We start from the raw sequence: 15,366 nt of genomic DNA, 5'->3' as shown, positions 1-15,366 counted from the left end.
CCACCTGCATTCATAGTTCAAGTGCAAAACAAGAATTACACCCTGTTCTCTGTCCATAGATTTTTTAAAATCATTATCAATACTAAAAAACAAGACTTCTAGAAGGTACTCAAAGGGAGAAATGAGCCACAGTGGCATCAAAAGGAACTAGATTGGGAATGGTACAAATCAATGGCATCTGACCTCAGTGGTCCCCTGCGGGACATGTACCTGGACAGTAGGGACCGGGCTGAACTGCCGTTGGATCAACGTACAGCCACGATAGTGGCTATACCTAAGCCGGGTAAACCCCCGGAAGTCTGCACCTCATATCGCCCGATTTCATTGTTAAATGTGGAAGCCAAAATACTGGCTAAACTTCTGGCCAGCCGCCTGATGCCACACTTGAATACCCTGATCCACCCCGACCAGTCGGGCTTTATGCCCCATAGGAGCACGGCACTGAACCTCAGGAGAGTTCATGGGGTAATGGCAAGATCTCGCCTTCTCACTGAGAGGGCGGTGATCCTTTCCCTAGATGCGAAAATGGCTTTCGACCTAGTGGAATGGGAATACCTCTTTGAGGTGCTTGCACGTGTGGGCTTTGGACCGAAATATATAGCCTGGATACGGCTATTATATACTAATCCAGTGGCACAGGTGATATCTAATGGCCACACCTCCCCAACGTTCCCATTGAGCAGAGGTACTCGACAGGGGTGTCCTTTATCGCCCCTGCTTTTCGCTTTAGTGCTGGAGCCTTTAGCTATCCTGATCAGACACACGCCCTTGTTTAGAGGCATTCAGTGGGAGGAGGGGTGGGAGGACAAGATCTCCCTTTATGCCGACGATATGCTTATTTACATGGTCGAACCTGATAGTGGCATCCCAGCCCTCCTAGACATTTGCAACACACATGGGGAAACTTCGGGCTATACCCTTAACTGGTCCAAATCCATAATCTACACACTAAAGGGCCCGGCGCCGAACCTACCGACCGACTGCCCTCTGGCGGAGCCGGTGACCTCCTTCAGGTACTTGGGCATTAACATTGTGCCCTCTGAAACAGATTTCTTCACTAGCAACCTAAAACCGCCACTAGACCGACTGCGAGCTGATGTTAGACACTGGGCGACCCTGCCCCTCACCATCTTGGGGCGCGCAGCCTTATTCAAGATGATGGCACTCCCCAGATTTTTGTATGTGCTGGAAAACACCCCGCATCTTGTCCCTCCACGTTACTTCACACAGATAGCGGCGTTGGTCTCCGCTCTCCTATGGAGCAATGGTACAGCACGAATAGCTTACGACAAATTGGTTAAAAGTTGGTATGAGGGGGGAATAGCACTTCCCAACATTCAGATGTATTACTGGGCGGCTCAACTTAAAATAATTAACCAATGGATCCACGCCCCGAGACACGACCCGGCGTACAGGGCGGATTGGGCACAATTGGGGTCGGACTCCATGCTGTCGGTACTGTATAGTAAACCGCAAATTAAACGTCTATGCGGCCCGACGCGGCATACTGCTACCCTTTGGCATACAGCACAGGCGCGACTGGGCTGGACGGGCAAGATAACCAAAATGACACCTCTGTGGGACACGAAATCACTGGGCAACCTTAGAACCTGCAAGGGCTTCACACAATGGGACCGAATAGGTATCTCCACGGTGGGGGACCTTTGGGAGGGGGACACAGTGGTACCGTTCTCACAACTTCAACAGCACTATGACCTCAGACCCACTGAAATGTTTCGCTATGTCCAAATTAGACACGCGCTGCTCCAAGCGATACCGCAGGACACTGCTCTGCCGGAATCCTCGCCGCTTGAAGACAGACTGTTAACGGAGTATATGCACCAGAGCGCCACATCCCTCACCTACAAAAAATTAATCAACAACTTAAAAGACCCCACGGCGAAACTTAAGGAAAGATGGGAGGGGGAGATAGGTATGATGGATGACTCAGAGTGGAATGAAGCCTTGGCTTCACCGAAAGAAATAGGCATTTCAGCCAAATTTAGACTGGTACAACTAAAAATCTTACATCGCATTTACTACACCAGGACACTGCTCCATAAAATACATAGAGCGCCCAATCCCTTTTGCTTGTGGGGTTGCGGGGAGGAGGGAACACTGTTCCACACACTCTGGGACTGCCCCGGGATACAGGGATACTGGACACAGGTTATGCGCACCATATCCCAGGCACTTGGGATTCCCATTATGCCAGACCCGCGTAAATGCCTTCTGAACATTTGGGACCCCAATGACCTGAACAGATATGGTATTATATGGGCCACACTTGCCATGACAGTAGCAAAACGTGATCTTGCACAGAAATGGGGGGCTCCGGAGGTGCCCACTGTGGACAGATGGGCTGCAAACATGGACTGCCTGATGGTTACGGAACGAGCTGTGTATGTCCTTCGGGCAGCCCCGAAAAAATGGAATAAAGTGTGGACAAACTGGAATGTTTATAGGGGGGACATCTGTGAGCCCTTGCCGGAGGATGATGACCTGGATTCTGATGGGGAGGAGGAGTGATGGCTAAGATGGAGAATTATGCCTTGCGATCTTAATTGTGATGACAAGGGGGTTTCGTAGCGATGTGTCCAGTCACAGGGGCGAGGGAGCGTGGTTGGGTGAGGAGAAGTACGCAAACTACTTAGGAGTGATGACACCAAGTTGGGGTAGGGGGGGGAAATGTTTCTTAAAATGTTCCACAACTGTTTCGTAGGTTGGGCACCATAACACTGCTACTTTACTAGTAAAGCTCAGTAGTAATACCTAATTGATGTATGGACTTACAAGTATAGGCTTTAGACAGACAAATTGTGATTGTGTCATAACAGAAATGTTACTGAAGGTGATTTTGTTTTACTGTTCCGTAAACCTGACTATGCCGAGTATATGTATTGTTTTCACTGAGTGCGCCACCTTTTATATTAATAAAAGAGATTTAAAAAAAAAAAAACTGCACACTGTGAATTAGGAAACCAAGACTGAAAGTGGAGTTCACTGGGTCCTGATGGATCTGGCGCCCCCCCCAGCTACACTAAACACGGCGGCAGGTCTCAAGCGACTCCCTTACCCTTCCTTGAATTAGGTTGTCCTCCTTTTGTTGTACCCCATGTCCCCGGTTTGGTTCAAGCTGCACTATATCTGAACTGTTCGCATGCATGCCTTCTGGTGGTAAGACTCATCGACATCGATATGCCTTGTCTATAGACACTGCCCTACGAACTCTTGTGGTCACTGTGACACACTCATCTGTCTTTTCCTTTGCTGTTGGGTACTAGACACAGTACTGTTGGCAACCAACTTTTCTTGACGCACAAGCACTGCTTTGTTTGTATGCTTAAAATGTGCCTAATGTTAATAAAAAGATTTAAAAAAAAAAAAAAAGGAACTAGATTGTCTCTCCTCATCTTGCTGAATAGAGAACTAAAAATGGAAACAGCATGGAGTCTGTGAAGGTAGACCTGGAAGCTAACAATAATGTTTTCTGTAAGAAATTCACTAATCTCCTATTGTTGCACCTTTGTTTCATTGTGGCTTTTGAGCCTGGCGAGAATGGTTCTCAAGTCTGAACCAGGTTTTGTATTATCGTTTTGCATTTTGCATGTAGTGTGATGTGGACAGTATCTTGTCGGGGATAGTGGTGGTGTCTTTAACTAGTTTGAGTGAAAGCTGCTCATACAATACTGAACTCACTTCTCATCAAGCGCTACATGGCTAAGTGTGCTGCAAAGGATCTTGCCAAGTGTGGCTGTATTTTTTAATGTTTGTCCGCCACTCTGCATTACAGAATGAATACAAAATTGGCCGAGCACCAGGGAGGTGTTGTGCATATCTGTGACTCAAGCTGGAAACCAAAGCCCCCCGTCAACATTTTCTAGAAGCATCCTGTCCCATTGTCGTTAGATTTCATAAGCTTGGTCTCCAGAAATCCTCTCTAAAATAAATAATGAGGGCAAGTTGCAGCTGCGTATGTCCTACTAGCCTAAGCAGAAACCAATCAAGAGTCATATTTGGGTTCTCTGGGGATTTTATTTTCAAATTCTCCAAGATGTTGTCCTAGAGACAGATAAGAAAGCACAGATACACCAGTAAAATCATGCAGTTAGATTTCACAGGAAACAGAAGTCAAAGACAATGGAGAAAGATGGTGAGGCAGTAAAATTTCCAGGAGAAGGTATCAAAACAAAAACAAAGGTTTTGTTCACAGTATAAAACGGGTTAGTATATAAACATATACATTTTGAAACGTTTCCTAATCAAGGGATACATCGGTGATGGTTTTGAGATCAGTCAGAAGCAATTACAATGCCCTAGCAATGCAAATCAAGTAAGCACTGCACCCCGGCACACCACAGAAAACAATTAACATATTTGCAAATTTAAATCTTTAAAACCTTGCAGAAAGGTGGAGCTTAAGCAGGCCTTGCAAGTAATGATGGGGACTGTAAAACAATGGATGTTTTAAGACAAAGAATCAGTGCTTTAAACAAGCAACTGCTCTTAATCAGGAGCCGATAAATTTATAATAACTGGTCAGAAATATGTCCATGTTCTACTGGGCCCAAATGTACAAAGAAAAGCCACACTCTGAATACATTGTAGGCTTGCAAGCAGATAGTAGGGAGTTCCACAGATTTTAAATTGCTTTAGAACGCAAGATGAAAACAATGTTAAGTAAAACAAATTCTAACTACATGAAGACTTTGCTTGTTGAAATGGTTAATACTTGAGCCTTTTCTTCAAATCTTGCTCACATAATCGAGTGCATTGGTAAAGACGGAAAGACATTCTTATTGATAGAAGATCATCATGTCACTTGGTTTTAATTAAGAACTATTTATCATTCTTGCATTTGCCTAACCCCTTTCTTGCCTTGCATCATTAGTTAAGGATTCCCCCTTCCCACAAGCACGTGCAGTACCAAATTAATATTCTCTTTTTCAAACTAGAATGTCAGTTTCCATCTACCATTTTCAAACTTTATTAAATTGTTGATATCTTAATGTGCAAATTTCCCAACATTTTCATTATGCATCTCAAACTTGACCACCACTTCTCAAAGGGAAGGGAAATCATCTGGTTACAAAATACTTTTTTTTTTTTTTTAATTGCTCACAAACATGTTACCTGTCCAACACCGCAAATGTTGCAGTTATTCTCTTTTCTTCAATCAGTTCCAAATTATTTATTAAAACATTTCTTATTAAAGACTGCATTTAAAGGGCTTTGATCAAAAAGAATTTGTGTATCTGTTAGCCAATCTAAGAGGTTTTCCGAGAAGAAATTTCAATGATCACAATATGTAAGATTGGCCCACCACATCTAAGTGACAATGTAATCAAAGTAATTAACATCAACCTTCCCTATGAGCACACCCAAATCAAAATCTTCAACCTGCATTCCAGAATCACTAATTAATCATGCAAATCTTTCCAGGTACAAAACTGCTCAAATATTCTACACAAGAAAAGCTATAAGATGAATACATGCTTTTGGAAAATACACTTTTAAATGTCCAAGTGAGTCTGGGGAACGGAGAGATGGTCAATCAAGTGGAAATGCAACTTACGGGAGAAAAATCTATTGGAAAGTAGCAAGAAGTGACTTCAAATAGCTCTTCAACAAAGGGCCCTGCAAACACAAAAGGATTGAATCTTAGGTGAAATTACAATAAAAGCAAACTAAGTGTATACAAAACAGAATTGTACTCATAAATGTGGAGTAAAAGTTCTACCTAGCTCGTAGTTCTTTTCAACCAGGTCTCGGACAATCTGAAAGGCCACTAGTAGGTTCCGTGGATCTTTCTCACCATCCATGACCTGAATAAACCCAAAAGTGAAGTCAACGCCCAGGCTCTTTAGTTCTAAGCAGGGAAGAAAAGAGGACAGTTGATTAATAAATTACCCCCTGAGTAATTAATCACACAAACCACAAAACTGAGAATATTCTTTCAATCTTTAATTTCTTTTTTTGATACTACACAAGAGTTGCAGCCAATAGTAATTAAGAGCCTCAGATGAAAGAACGTATTAAGGTTCTTTGTGACAGGCTGATTTTTAAGAAGTCAATTAAACTGTGTAAATTAACACTTTTTCAATATAAATGTATAAGGCATTTGAATAACCTGAAGCTTCATAGTTGATTAAGACTAAGTCAATTAATTCTGCAGTGGTGCTTGCTCTATGGGCCCTGCTTGGTTGTTAATCACACAAACAATTTATAAATAGTAAGGTTACTTAAATAAGTATGTTATGTTAAGAACTTTATACCTTTTCTGGTCAAGGTTTCTATATTTCCTGGAATAAAGGTGTCAGTACATAATGCTTGAAATCACTTTAATTATAACTATAAGCACTATGAAATGTTTTTTCGTGTTATTATTGGAGCCGATTAAGCTATTCTGTGTTCAAGATAATCTGCAAATTGTTTTTTTCCATACTTCATGGTTTGGTGGATTCCTCTGAATAAAGTATTATTGATCACTATTGAGAACATTCTTTGTTAATACTCCGTATTTGTTTTTCTACAGCAATATTTCATTGAAGAAATGTGCCATTATTCAAGAGGAACAAATGTTTTCCAGCGATCCTTACAAACCCAACTTAGGTCTGCTCAGTACAAACTATCTCTGGAGTTGAAATAAAAGTTGTATGTTATAAACAGAGCCACGGGTTATGTTTTTCTTTATACTTTATTCTAGACTGAAACAAAGCATTCATACCATGCAGTAGAAACCTAGAAAATGTCACTAACATCAGTCAATGTATTAACCCCTTCGACGCTCATGACGAGCTGGGCTCGTCATGAGGTAGCCTCCTCGCACGCTCATGACGAGCCCAGCTCGTCATGAAACATGGGAATGAGTAAATCCCAGCGTACGGGCAGAATTCCGCCCGCACGCATGCGGTTAATAGAATACTCCCACAATACACCCTATAAACTGACTCAATTATGTAGACACACATCACAGACAAAGTAAGAATCACTTGTATTTGTATATTATTTTCAATGTATTCTTTTATGTGAAAAGTTCAATTACAAATGTCCGTTAACTGTTCAAATTAGTTACAAAATCTACACATATACAAGGCTATCTATTATTCTAATTCAAGTTCCACAGCGAAAATATATTTCTCTTTGTGAGACTTCAACCTAAATACCCCAGTCATACCACTAAATTCACACTCAATCATTCAACTGCTGAAGGGAGAATAGGACCAAACTTGACAATAAAATGTATTCACTATATTTGATGTTGTATGGTTAATATTCCTATGAACTCTTAGTTGCCACTTCCTGTCTAGGTCATTGACCTTGCAAGTTTCGACTTGTCTAACATATCTTTCAACAGAGTTCACAATCAATTCTCTGCCTAGTAACTGCCCAGTTATGTAATGAGTGGCTCTTCCAGTACAATATTTCTAAAAATATATAAAATATTTATGTTATTTTCTACAAATGCAATTCATTCTTTACTATTCTAAGGTCCCCTTGTCTCTTTTTGTTAGGTTTTACCTATCCTAAAGTGGATGCAGATTTCCAATTATCACTTACCATATTTGAAAAGGGACAACCATCAACTGAATTAAGTGGTGTGCCTAGTTCTAATCTATCTGTTTAAATCAATAAACAGACATAATTACTCCCTTCTAGTTATGGTTATAACATATACTTCCATTTCACCAGTTGAAGGAGTGTGATTTTAGTGGTGTGATTGATATGTTTAGGGTTTAGTTTCACAAAGAGAATGCAAGTTACAAAAGTAGATAATAGTGAATATCTGTATATTTTTAAACTCCTTAGATAAATTAACTGACATTGATAATTGAATTTTTCAGATAACACAATAAATTGCCAAATTAGAATCATTCTTATTTAGTCCCTGATGTACGTTTAAATACCTGGGTAAATATATAGTTATGCAGTACGGTTGGAGTATCCTATTAATAGAGTCAATAACAAAACATCGCCATCGCTAATGTTCAATCAGCGTCCATCAACTATGTTGACGATCCAGATATTCCTACTTCGCTTGCATTTTCTTTTCCAATATGAAACAGTGGTAAATATGTGTTTTGTTTATTGTTTTATTGTTTGGGGTTCCCTTGTCCCCCCTTCCTGAGCACAAATTAAGCCCAATTGTTGTTAATGCATAATTTGTGTCTCTGGTGGGGCTGATATATTTTTCTATTTGAAACTACTTTTAACTAAGTTAATTTTTCTTTCAGGTGAGCAGTGGTCAGCAGTACATAGCATCCACTACCATTTCACTTGCATGGACATCTCATTTTTCTATCTTGGCATAACTATTTTACCAGGCTTACTCATCCAGTAAATTCTTTCAACACCTTTGGTGTTGGAGATGGCAGTGATAGCTCCCCAGTAAGATTCTGTGGTGCAGAGGAGTAGCAGTGCAGGTAAGTGGTGGACAAGCTCCTGTCCCTCTTTCTATTTTGGAGCCACTCTCCCAGACATAAAGACATTCCAGGAGTGTGTGGTGACCAATGGTGACATCATTGCTGTATATGTGGGCATTTGTAATGAGTCTCTTGGTGCTCTCATTAGCAAAATATCCATGCCTACACAGCAGCAAGAAAATGTTTATTCGAATATGTTTAAAACTGAATAACTAATTTAGGGGCTGGGTGTTTTCCATAAGCAACCCACAGTGCCAATCAGAGATCAGAATAATGATGTCTGAACATGTCACACAATATACTGAATGAGATAACCACAAATAAATCAGTAGCTGCAAAGATACTATCCTTTCCTTCAGCAAATGTTTTACAGAAATATATGAAATGAGTTAAGCATTCCCCGGCTAGTTAACAATCTGTGTGTGATGCATGTGTGAATATTATTGCTCATCATCCCAAAAATCACCTTGCTAATTTTGCATAGCGAGAAAATCAACCGGCCTATGCTTTTGCAGAGAAGCTCAGAAATAATGAAAATCAAAGAGCAACTTTTCGCTAAATAATTGAAAATTACATATGGCAATATTTGTGCTTCAGGAGTAACTTGCTACCATAAAAATATGACAGCACAGCATATTTTCGCCAGTGCTTACTTTAGGGGTAGGAAAGCAAACATGGGTGGTCTAAGTGAAGGGCTAAGGGAGTTACTGAAATGCCACAAAGTCCTACTTCTTTTAATGAACAACCACAAGACATACTTTATAGCTTTGTGGCTAATAATGTACCTTCACAATCGAGTTGGACTATTACAAGAGTTATTTATATTTACTGAGTTCAAGTATGAAAAATGTGTGTGAGAAATACCCATACCACCCCCCCCCCATACATTCCATGCTGGTATCTGGTGAAGACGATTGCCAAATAAGAACCATAATGGATTTTACAAAGACTACAATGTTTAAAACACATTTGCAACGCTACACTTCACTAAGATCATCCACTTAACTACTTACCCAATATAAAAATCTTTGACAGGTCAGGTGTTTTATTAGATTCCCACGATATCATATAATTTCTCAGATGCATAAAAAGAGTTAAAACCCATATGTAAGAAACAAAATTCCCTTTTTTTCCTAAAAGAAATTGTGAATACCCTTAGATTGTGAGGCACATTCTATCAGAGTATTTAGCACAGAGTTAAATAGTTATGTATATCCCTCCTTTATAAAAGCCTACCACTGCTGAAACCAAATTCTTTTGAGTGCTTATGGGATCAAGCTCTCACCTTTGGTTGCTCCTTCTGTGAGTGCTGGTTCAGTGTCAACATTTCTAGGTTCACACACATGCCCTGTGTCCCAGGTGTTCCCTTGCCAAATAATCAATGAGGGTTCTGTGCTAGCATATTTGCTGTTCCTTAAAAATGAGAGGCTTCATTTATTTATTTATTTATTTATTTATTTTGAAAGTTTTATATAGCGCGAACAAGATCTTTGCAGATATCAGAGCGCTTTACAGAAGAAGGTTATAGCATGTGAGTACATATCAAATGGGGTGGGGAAGGTACATGTGGGAGCATAGTTGGACTCAACAGCATATTCAGGTCAGACAGATGCATCCAGATACAGATACAGATACAGATACATAATAATGATACAATTAGGAATATATACGTATAATAATACCACTGTAAGATGCAGACACCCTATCTTCGTCTGGCGTGTAAATATATGTGGTAGCAGTCGGTGCATCCAGGTGAGGAAAAGGTGGAATGTGTAGGATACAATTAGGAATATATACCTATAATAATATCACTGTAGAATGCCGACACCCTGTCTTCGTCTGGAGTGTAAATATGATGTAAATATATGAGGTAACATCGGTGCATTACCGGTAAGGAAGAGTGAAATGTGCAAGATCCAACTGGGAATATAATGCCCCAGTAAATAAAATACCCCTGTGAACATATAATATAATAGCATACGGTATAGCAACATATTATACCATTGTAGAAAGGTAGACACTCAGTCCTGAGGAACGTTAAATTACAGAGAACAAGGTGTAAGTGTAGGTATAGTACTGATAGTATATAAGGGCAGGATACCAGTGCAGACAGCAATTACATGAATCAAAAATCACAGATCAAAGTGACATTAATTAGCAACCAAGAAATATGAGGTAGCAAACTGTGCATTACCAATGTTCAAAATACAGGTAGGAGTGACACTAGAGAGCAATCAAAATATATGAGGTAGCAGTCTGTGAATTACAAATGTTCAAAATACAGGTAGAGATGACCCTAGAGAGCAGCCAGACATATATGAGGTAGCAGTCGGTGCAATACAGGAGAGAAGAGTGAGAATGTGTGCAGGTTGCAGAACTGTGTAGAATAGTGCAGAATACAAAAGAAGAATGCGATATATGGGAGAGCAATCGGTGCATAACAGGAGAGGAAAGCGGGGATGGGTGCAGGTTGCGGAAATGTGCAGAATAGTGCAGAATACAGGTTCAAGTATACTGCTGATCGAATATAAGAGCAGAACACAGATGAAGCCAGTAGTGTACATGAATCAAAAATAAAGAATCGGAAATGACATTAGTTAGCAACCAAGGTATCTGAGGTAGTAGTCTGTGCATTACAGGTGTTAAAAATACGGGTAGAAGTATAATACTGCATTGATAGGTAAAAGAGGTGCTTTGAACATTACAAATGTTCAAAATACAGGTAAAGTAAAGTCTGTGGTGGGTGGGATTGGTATAAAAAGGCCAGTTCTTAGGTTATGATCAGATGGCCTCCCGAGTAACACATGCAGAGACCAGCGTCTTTTGTAGTAGTCCTTTGTCTGTTGTTGAAGTCCTTTAGAGAGTTAGGTTTCCCTTTCTACTCTAGGGCAGGTCTGGTTAGTCCATCATCTGTGTTAGTTGGTGGGGAGGAGAAGGTACAGCTCCAGTGTTGCAAGGAGGAGAGGAGCGCGTCTTATCTCTATTTTGGTGACCCCTGAGCTCATTGGTATGTAGCCTCATGGTCATCTGGTGGGCAGTGGAGGAGATTTATGGCTCTTCTTTATGGCCCCCGCCATTTTAGTTAGTGGAGAGTGCAGGGACCGCTTTGAACACAGCATTAATTTTGCATGCCAGTCCCGCTGTGTTAGATCATTCAGAGCATTCATAGTAGTTATTTGCGTGTCTAAAACTTCAGGAACCTCATGAACACCGAGCTCACCATGCTGCAACAGTGTTAATCAGGACAAGCAGCTCCCCCACTCGCCTGTGCAGACACTGCATTTGGGAGCAGACTAACTTATACTTGTGCGCCAATTATTGGGGGGGGTGGCGGAAGGGCATCTGACTGAGAGACACGATGTGGGCAATGATCCACGATCTCACCGAGAGTCTCACGGGGGTAGGGTTGTCCTCGCTCACCTGCACTCGTTCAGACCGCTCTCCCCCGCCATCTGCAAGGTTACATCCCCGATCACAGCTCCAAAACATCTCAGGGAGTGGAGTGGGGGGGGAGGGGGCGCAGAGCACAGCTTGCAGAGTGGGGGGGGGGACACAGAGCTCACCTTGGCAACAGTGCGCTTGCTTTCTCTGGTGTCGCCGAGTTGTGTAGATTCCGACCCGGAGCCCTGGAGCCCCGGTGCAGCAGTCAGGCAGGAGCTCAGCGAGCAGGACAGCCCGTGGGGCACCGGGGGTCTCGGCGTTGATTGCAGCTCACCTTGGCAGCAGGGCGCTTCTTCCACCGGTGTTGCCGCGTTGCGTAGAATCCGACCCGGAGCAGCAGTCAGGCAGGAGCTCGGCGAGCAGGACAGCACAGCTCCCGACGGGGCACCGGGGGTCCCGGAGGTGATTGCAGGCAAGCAGGAACACTCCGCAGCGGGGTTCCCGTCATCCGTCCGGCGCCAGCATTGCTCCCGGTCAGGCTCCAATTCCCCGATGACCGGCGCTAGCGGTGGTGATTGCCTGCGGGTCGGATACCTCTAGAGCACAGCACAGCTCGTCACGCTGGCAACCACTGGCTCACAAGCAGCCACAACGTGCACCAGTCGAGCGCGGCGGGCTCCTGGCCATCGACATCCGTGTCCTGCGCTGCAGACTGGCCAGGGGGGGCCCAGGGACCGAAGAGGAAGGTGTGGATGGCTCGTCTTCTCCTGCGAGGCTCAGCTTCCAGGCTGGTCGGGGATCCTCAGCAGCTTTCGTCCACCGCCAGGCCGGTAAGGAGGTTACTGATATTTCAAATCCAGTTACTTGTTCCAGTTACTCTTGTGTTGCTTTAGCACAACACGGAGGGGTTGCAGCTGGGTGCTAACGGGGATAAAACCCAAAATTGGGATCCCCAGCACTTGGAGCTCCCAACAGGAGCTCCTACCCAGCGGCCATCTTGCTGTTGCAAAAAAAAAACAAAAAAAAATTAATTCAAAGGACCCCCCCACCCTTACAGATCACCCAAATAATAACTGGTAGGTTTCCATGGTGGTCATGAATTTCCAGCGAGTAGGCGTTTGGTATACCCAGTCGTCCAAGGCTGCTGTGAGGTCCAACCACTCCTGAGTGTGTCCCTGACTTTCATGTCTGTAGCTGGTACACCTTGCTTTCTCTCGCTTTCACACACATTGCAGGAAGTTAATGTTTTCAAGAAGTGAAATTCCTCACACTGCTGCCTCCACCAAATGAAGCACAGGGTCTCATGTTGCCTGATATAGAAAACTATATATCCAAAAACAAATCAATCAAGTGGCTTGTAAAGCGCAACTATTCACCCGTAAGGGTCTCACGACGCCTTGGGGAGCGGGGAGGCGGGTGGAATCTGATTATCTGTTTAATGCACTGTGGTTCAGTTAAGGAGCCAGGTCTTGAGGTCTTCCTAAATTGAGGCAGTGGCGGTGATTGCCTGAGGAGGAGAAGCAGGATGTTTCAGGTTTTTGCTGCGAGGTAGGCGAAGGATCTTCCTTCGGCCGTGGTTTTGCGGATATGTGGGACGGCGGCCAGTGCCAGTTGGGCAGAGCAGAGGTCTCTGGTGGGTGCGTGGAATGTGAGGGAGTGGTTGAGGTATACAGGTCCCGCGCTGTGTAGGGCTTTGTAGGCGTGTGTGTGGAGCTTGAAGCGGATTCTTCTGTTTACTGGGAGCCAGTGGAGGTCTCTCAGGTGGATGGTGATATGGCTATGACAGGGGATTTTGAGAATGAGATTGGCGGAGGCGTTCTGAATGTTCCGCAGGTTCTTGAGGAGTTTCTGGGTGATGCCAGCATACAGTGCGTTACCACAGTCGAGTGTGCTGCTGATGAGTGCATGGGAGGCCGTCTTTCTGGACTCGTTGTAGATCCAAATAAGGTTACCCTGGTCCACTGTCCCTGTGATCGCTTAAACCCATAGAGCCATGTAACCTATATGGCTACCATTAAACAGCACCAAACGTTGGGGAGCACTTACATTGAAACACCTATTACATACTGTCACATTTTTGACCAATGCACTATATTTTGTCTTATCTTCATACACTGTTTAAAAAACACACATTAAAAAGGATTTATAATTCTAAGCAAATCCATGAAGGAGCATTCCAGGGTTTCCAAAATGTGTCCATCATAAATCATATCAATTTCCACCCATAATTATATACCCATGATGTTAAATTGAGACAGCTGTATAAAGAGCATATCTTCCATAAGGCATCAAGGACCTAAAAGTCAAGTCAAGTCAAGTCAGATAATTTATATAGCGCACTACATACCCAGAGGGTCTCAAGGCGCTTGAGTAAGGGTGGGGAATTATTTGTCGAAAATCCAGGTTTTAAGCTGCTTTCTGAAGGCTGGGTGGTTTTGAGTGAGGCGGAGGTGAATGGGGAGGGAGTTCCATGTTTTAGCCGCTAGGTAGGAGAAGGATCTTCCCCCCATGGTGGATTTGTTGATGCGTGGAACCGCAGCGAGGGCTTGGTTGGAGGAACGAAGCTGGCGGGAGGGGGAGTAGAAGGATATTCGCGTGTTGAGGCATTCTGGTCCAAGTTCGTAGAGTGCTTTGTGTGCATGAGTGAGGAGGCGGAACGTTATCCTCTTATTAACAGGGAGCCAGTGGAGGTCTTTTAGGTGACCTGAAATGTGGTTGTTACGCGGGATGTCTAGTATGAGTCTGGCTGATGCGTTTTGGATGCGTTGGAGTTTTCTCTGAAGTTTAGCGGTGGTACCGGCGTATAGGGTGTTTCCGTAGTCCAGGCGGCTTGTAACTAGTGCGTGGGTGACCGTTTTTCTAGTTTCGGTGGGGATCCAGCGAAATGTTTTTTTGAGCATGCGGAGGATGTTGAAGCAAGATGATGAGACTGCGTTGACTTGTCTGGTCATCGAGAGAGAGGAGTCCAGGATAACGCCCAGGTTCCGTGCGTGGTCCGTTGGAGTGGGTGCTTTTCCTAGGGCAGCTGGCCACCAAGAGTCGTCCCAGGAGGAAGGGGAAGTACCTAAGATGAGGACTTCTGTTTTGTCGGAGTTCAGTTTGAGACGGCTATGCTTCATCCACTCGGCTACTTCTTTCATTCCTTCATGTAGGTTGGTTTTAGCGGTGTTTGGGTCTTTGGTGAGGGAGAGGATCAGCTGAGTGTCATCAGCGTAGGAGATGATGTTGAGGTTGTGTTGATGTGCGATGGCCGCGAGGGGGCTCATGTATACGTTGAAGAGGGTGGGGCTGAGTGAAGAGCCTTGTGGCACGCCGCAGATGACTTCGGTGGCCTCCGACTTGAACGGTGGGAGGCGGACTCTCTGAGTTCTTCCGGCGAGGAACGAGGTGATCCAGTCCAGTGCTTTTCCTTGGATTCCGATGTTGTTGAGGCGTTGTAAAAGGGTGCTGTGACAGACTGTATGGAAGGCTGCGGAGAGGTCAAGGAGGATGAGGGCGACTGTGTCTCCATTGTAAAAGAGAGGAGAGCTTCGAAAAAAGAAAGAAACATTTTGATATGCGA

General features: G+C 43.5%; 1 protein-coding gene across 1 annotated transcript in view; it reads right to left on the bottom strand.

Annotated features, from left to right (window-relative positions):
• Positions 1 to 15,366, bottom strand: part of MMS19 (MMS19 cytosolic iron-sulfur assembly component) — a 466,622-nt gene that overhangs the window by 313,100 nt on the left and 138,156 nt on the right. The window contains exons 7-8 of the mRNA XM_078643578.1: positions 5,741 to 5,869; positions 5,576 to 5,637 (exon numbers count right to left, since the gene is read on the bottom strand). Coding sequence (XP_078499704.1) covers positions 5,576 to 5,637; positions 5,741 to 5,869 — 191 coding nt within the window. The remainder of the gene's footprint in view (positions 1 to 5,575; positions 5,638 to 5,740; positions 5,870 to 15,366) is intronic.

Source organism: Lissotriton helveticus, chromosome 5_1 (genome assembly GCF_964261635.1).
Source record: "Lissotriton helveticus chromosome 5_1, aLisHel1.1, whole genome shotgun sequence".
NCBI classification, from domain to species: Eukaryota; Metazoa; Chordata; class Amphibia; order Caudata; family Salamandridae; genus Lissotriton; species Lissotriton helveticus.
Note: the sequence above shows the minus strand (reverse complement) of the source record. Positions and strands in the feature narration are given on the sequence as shown.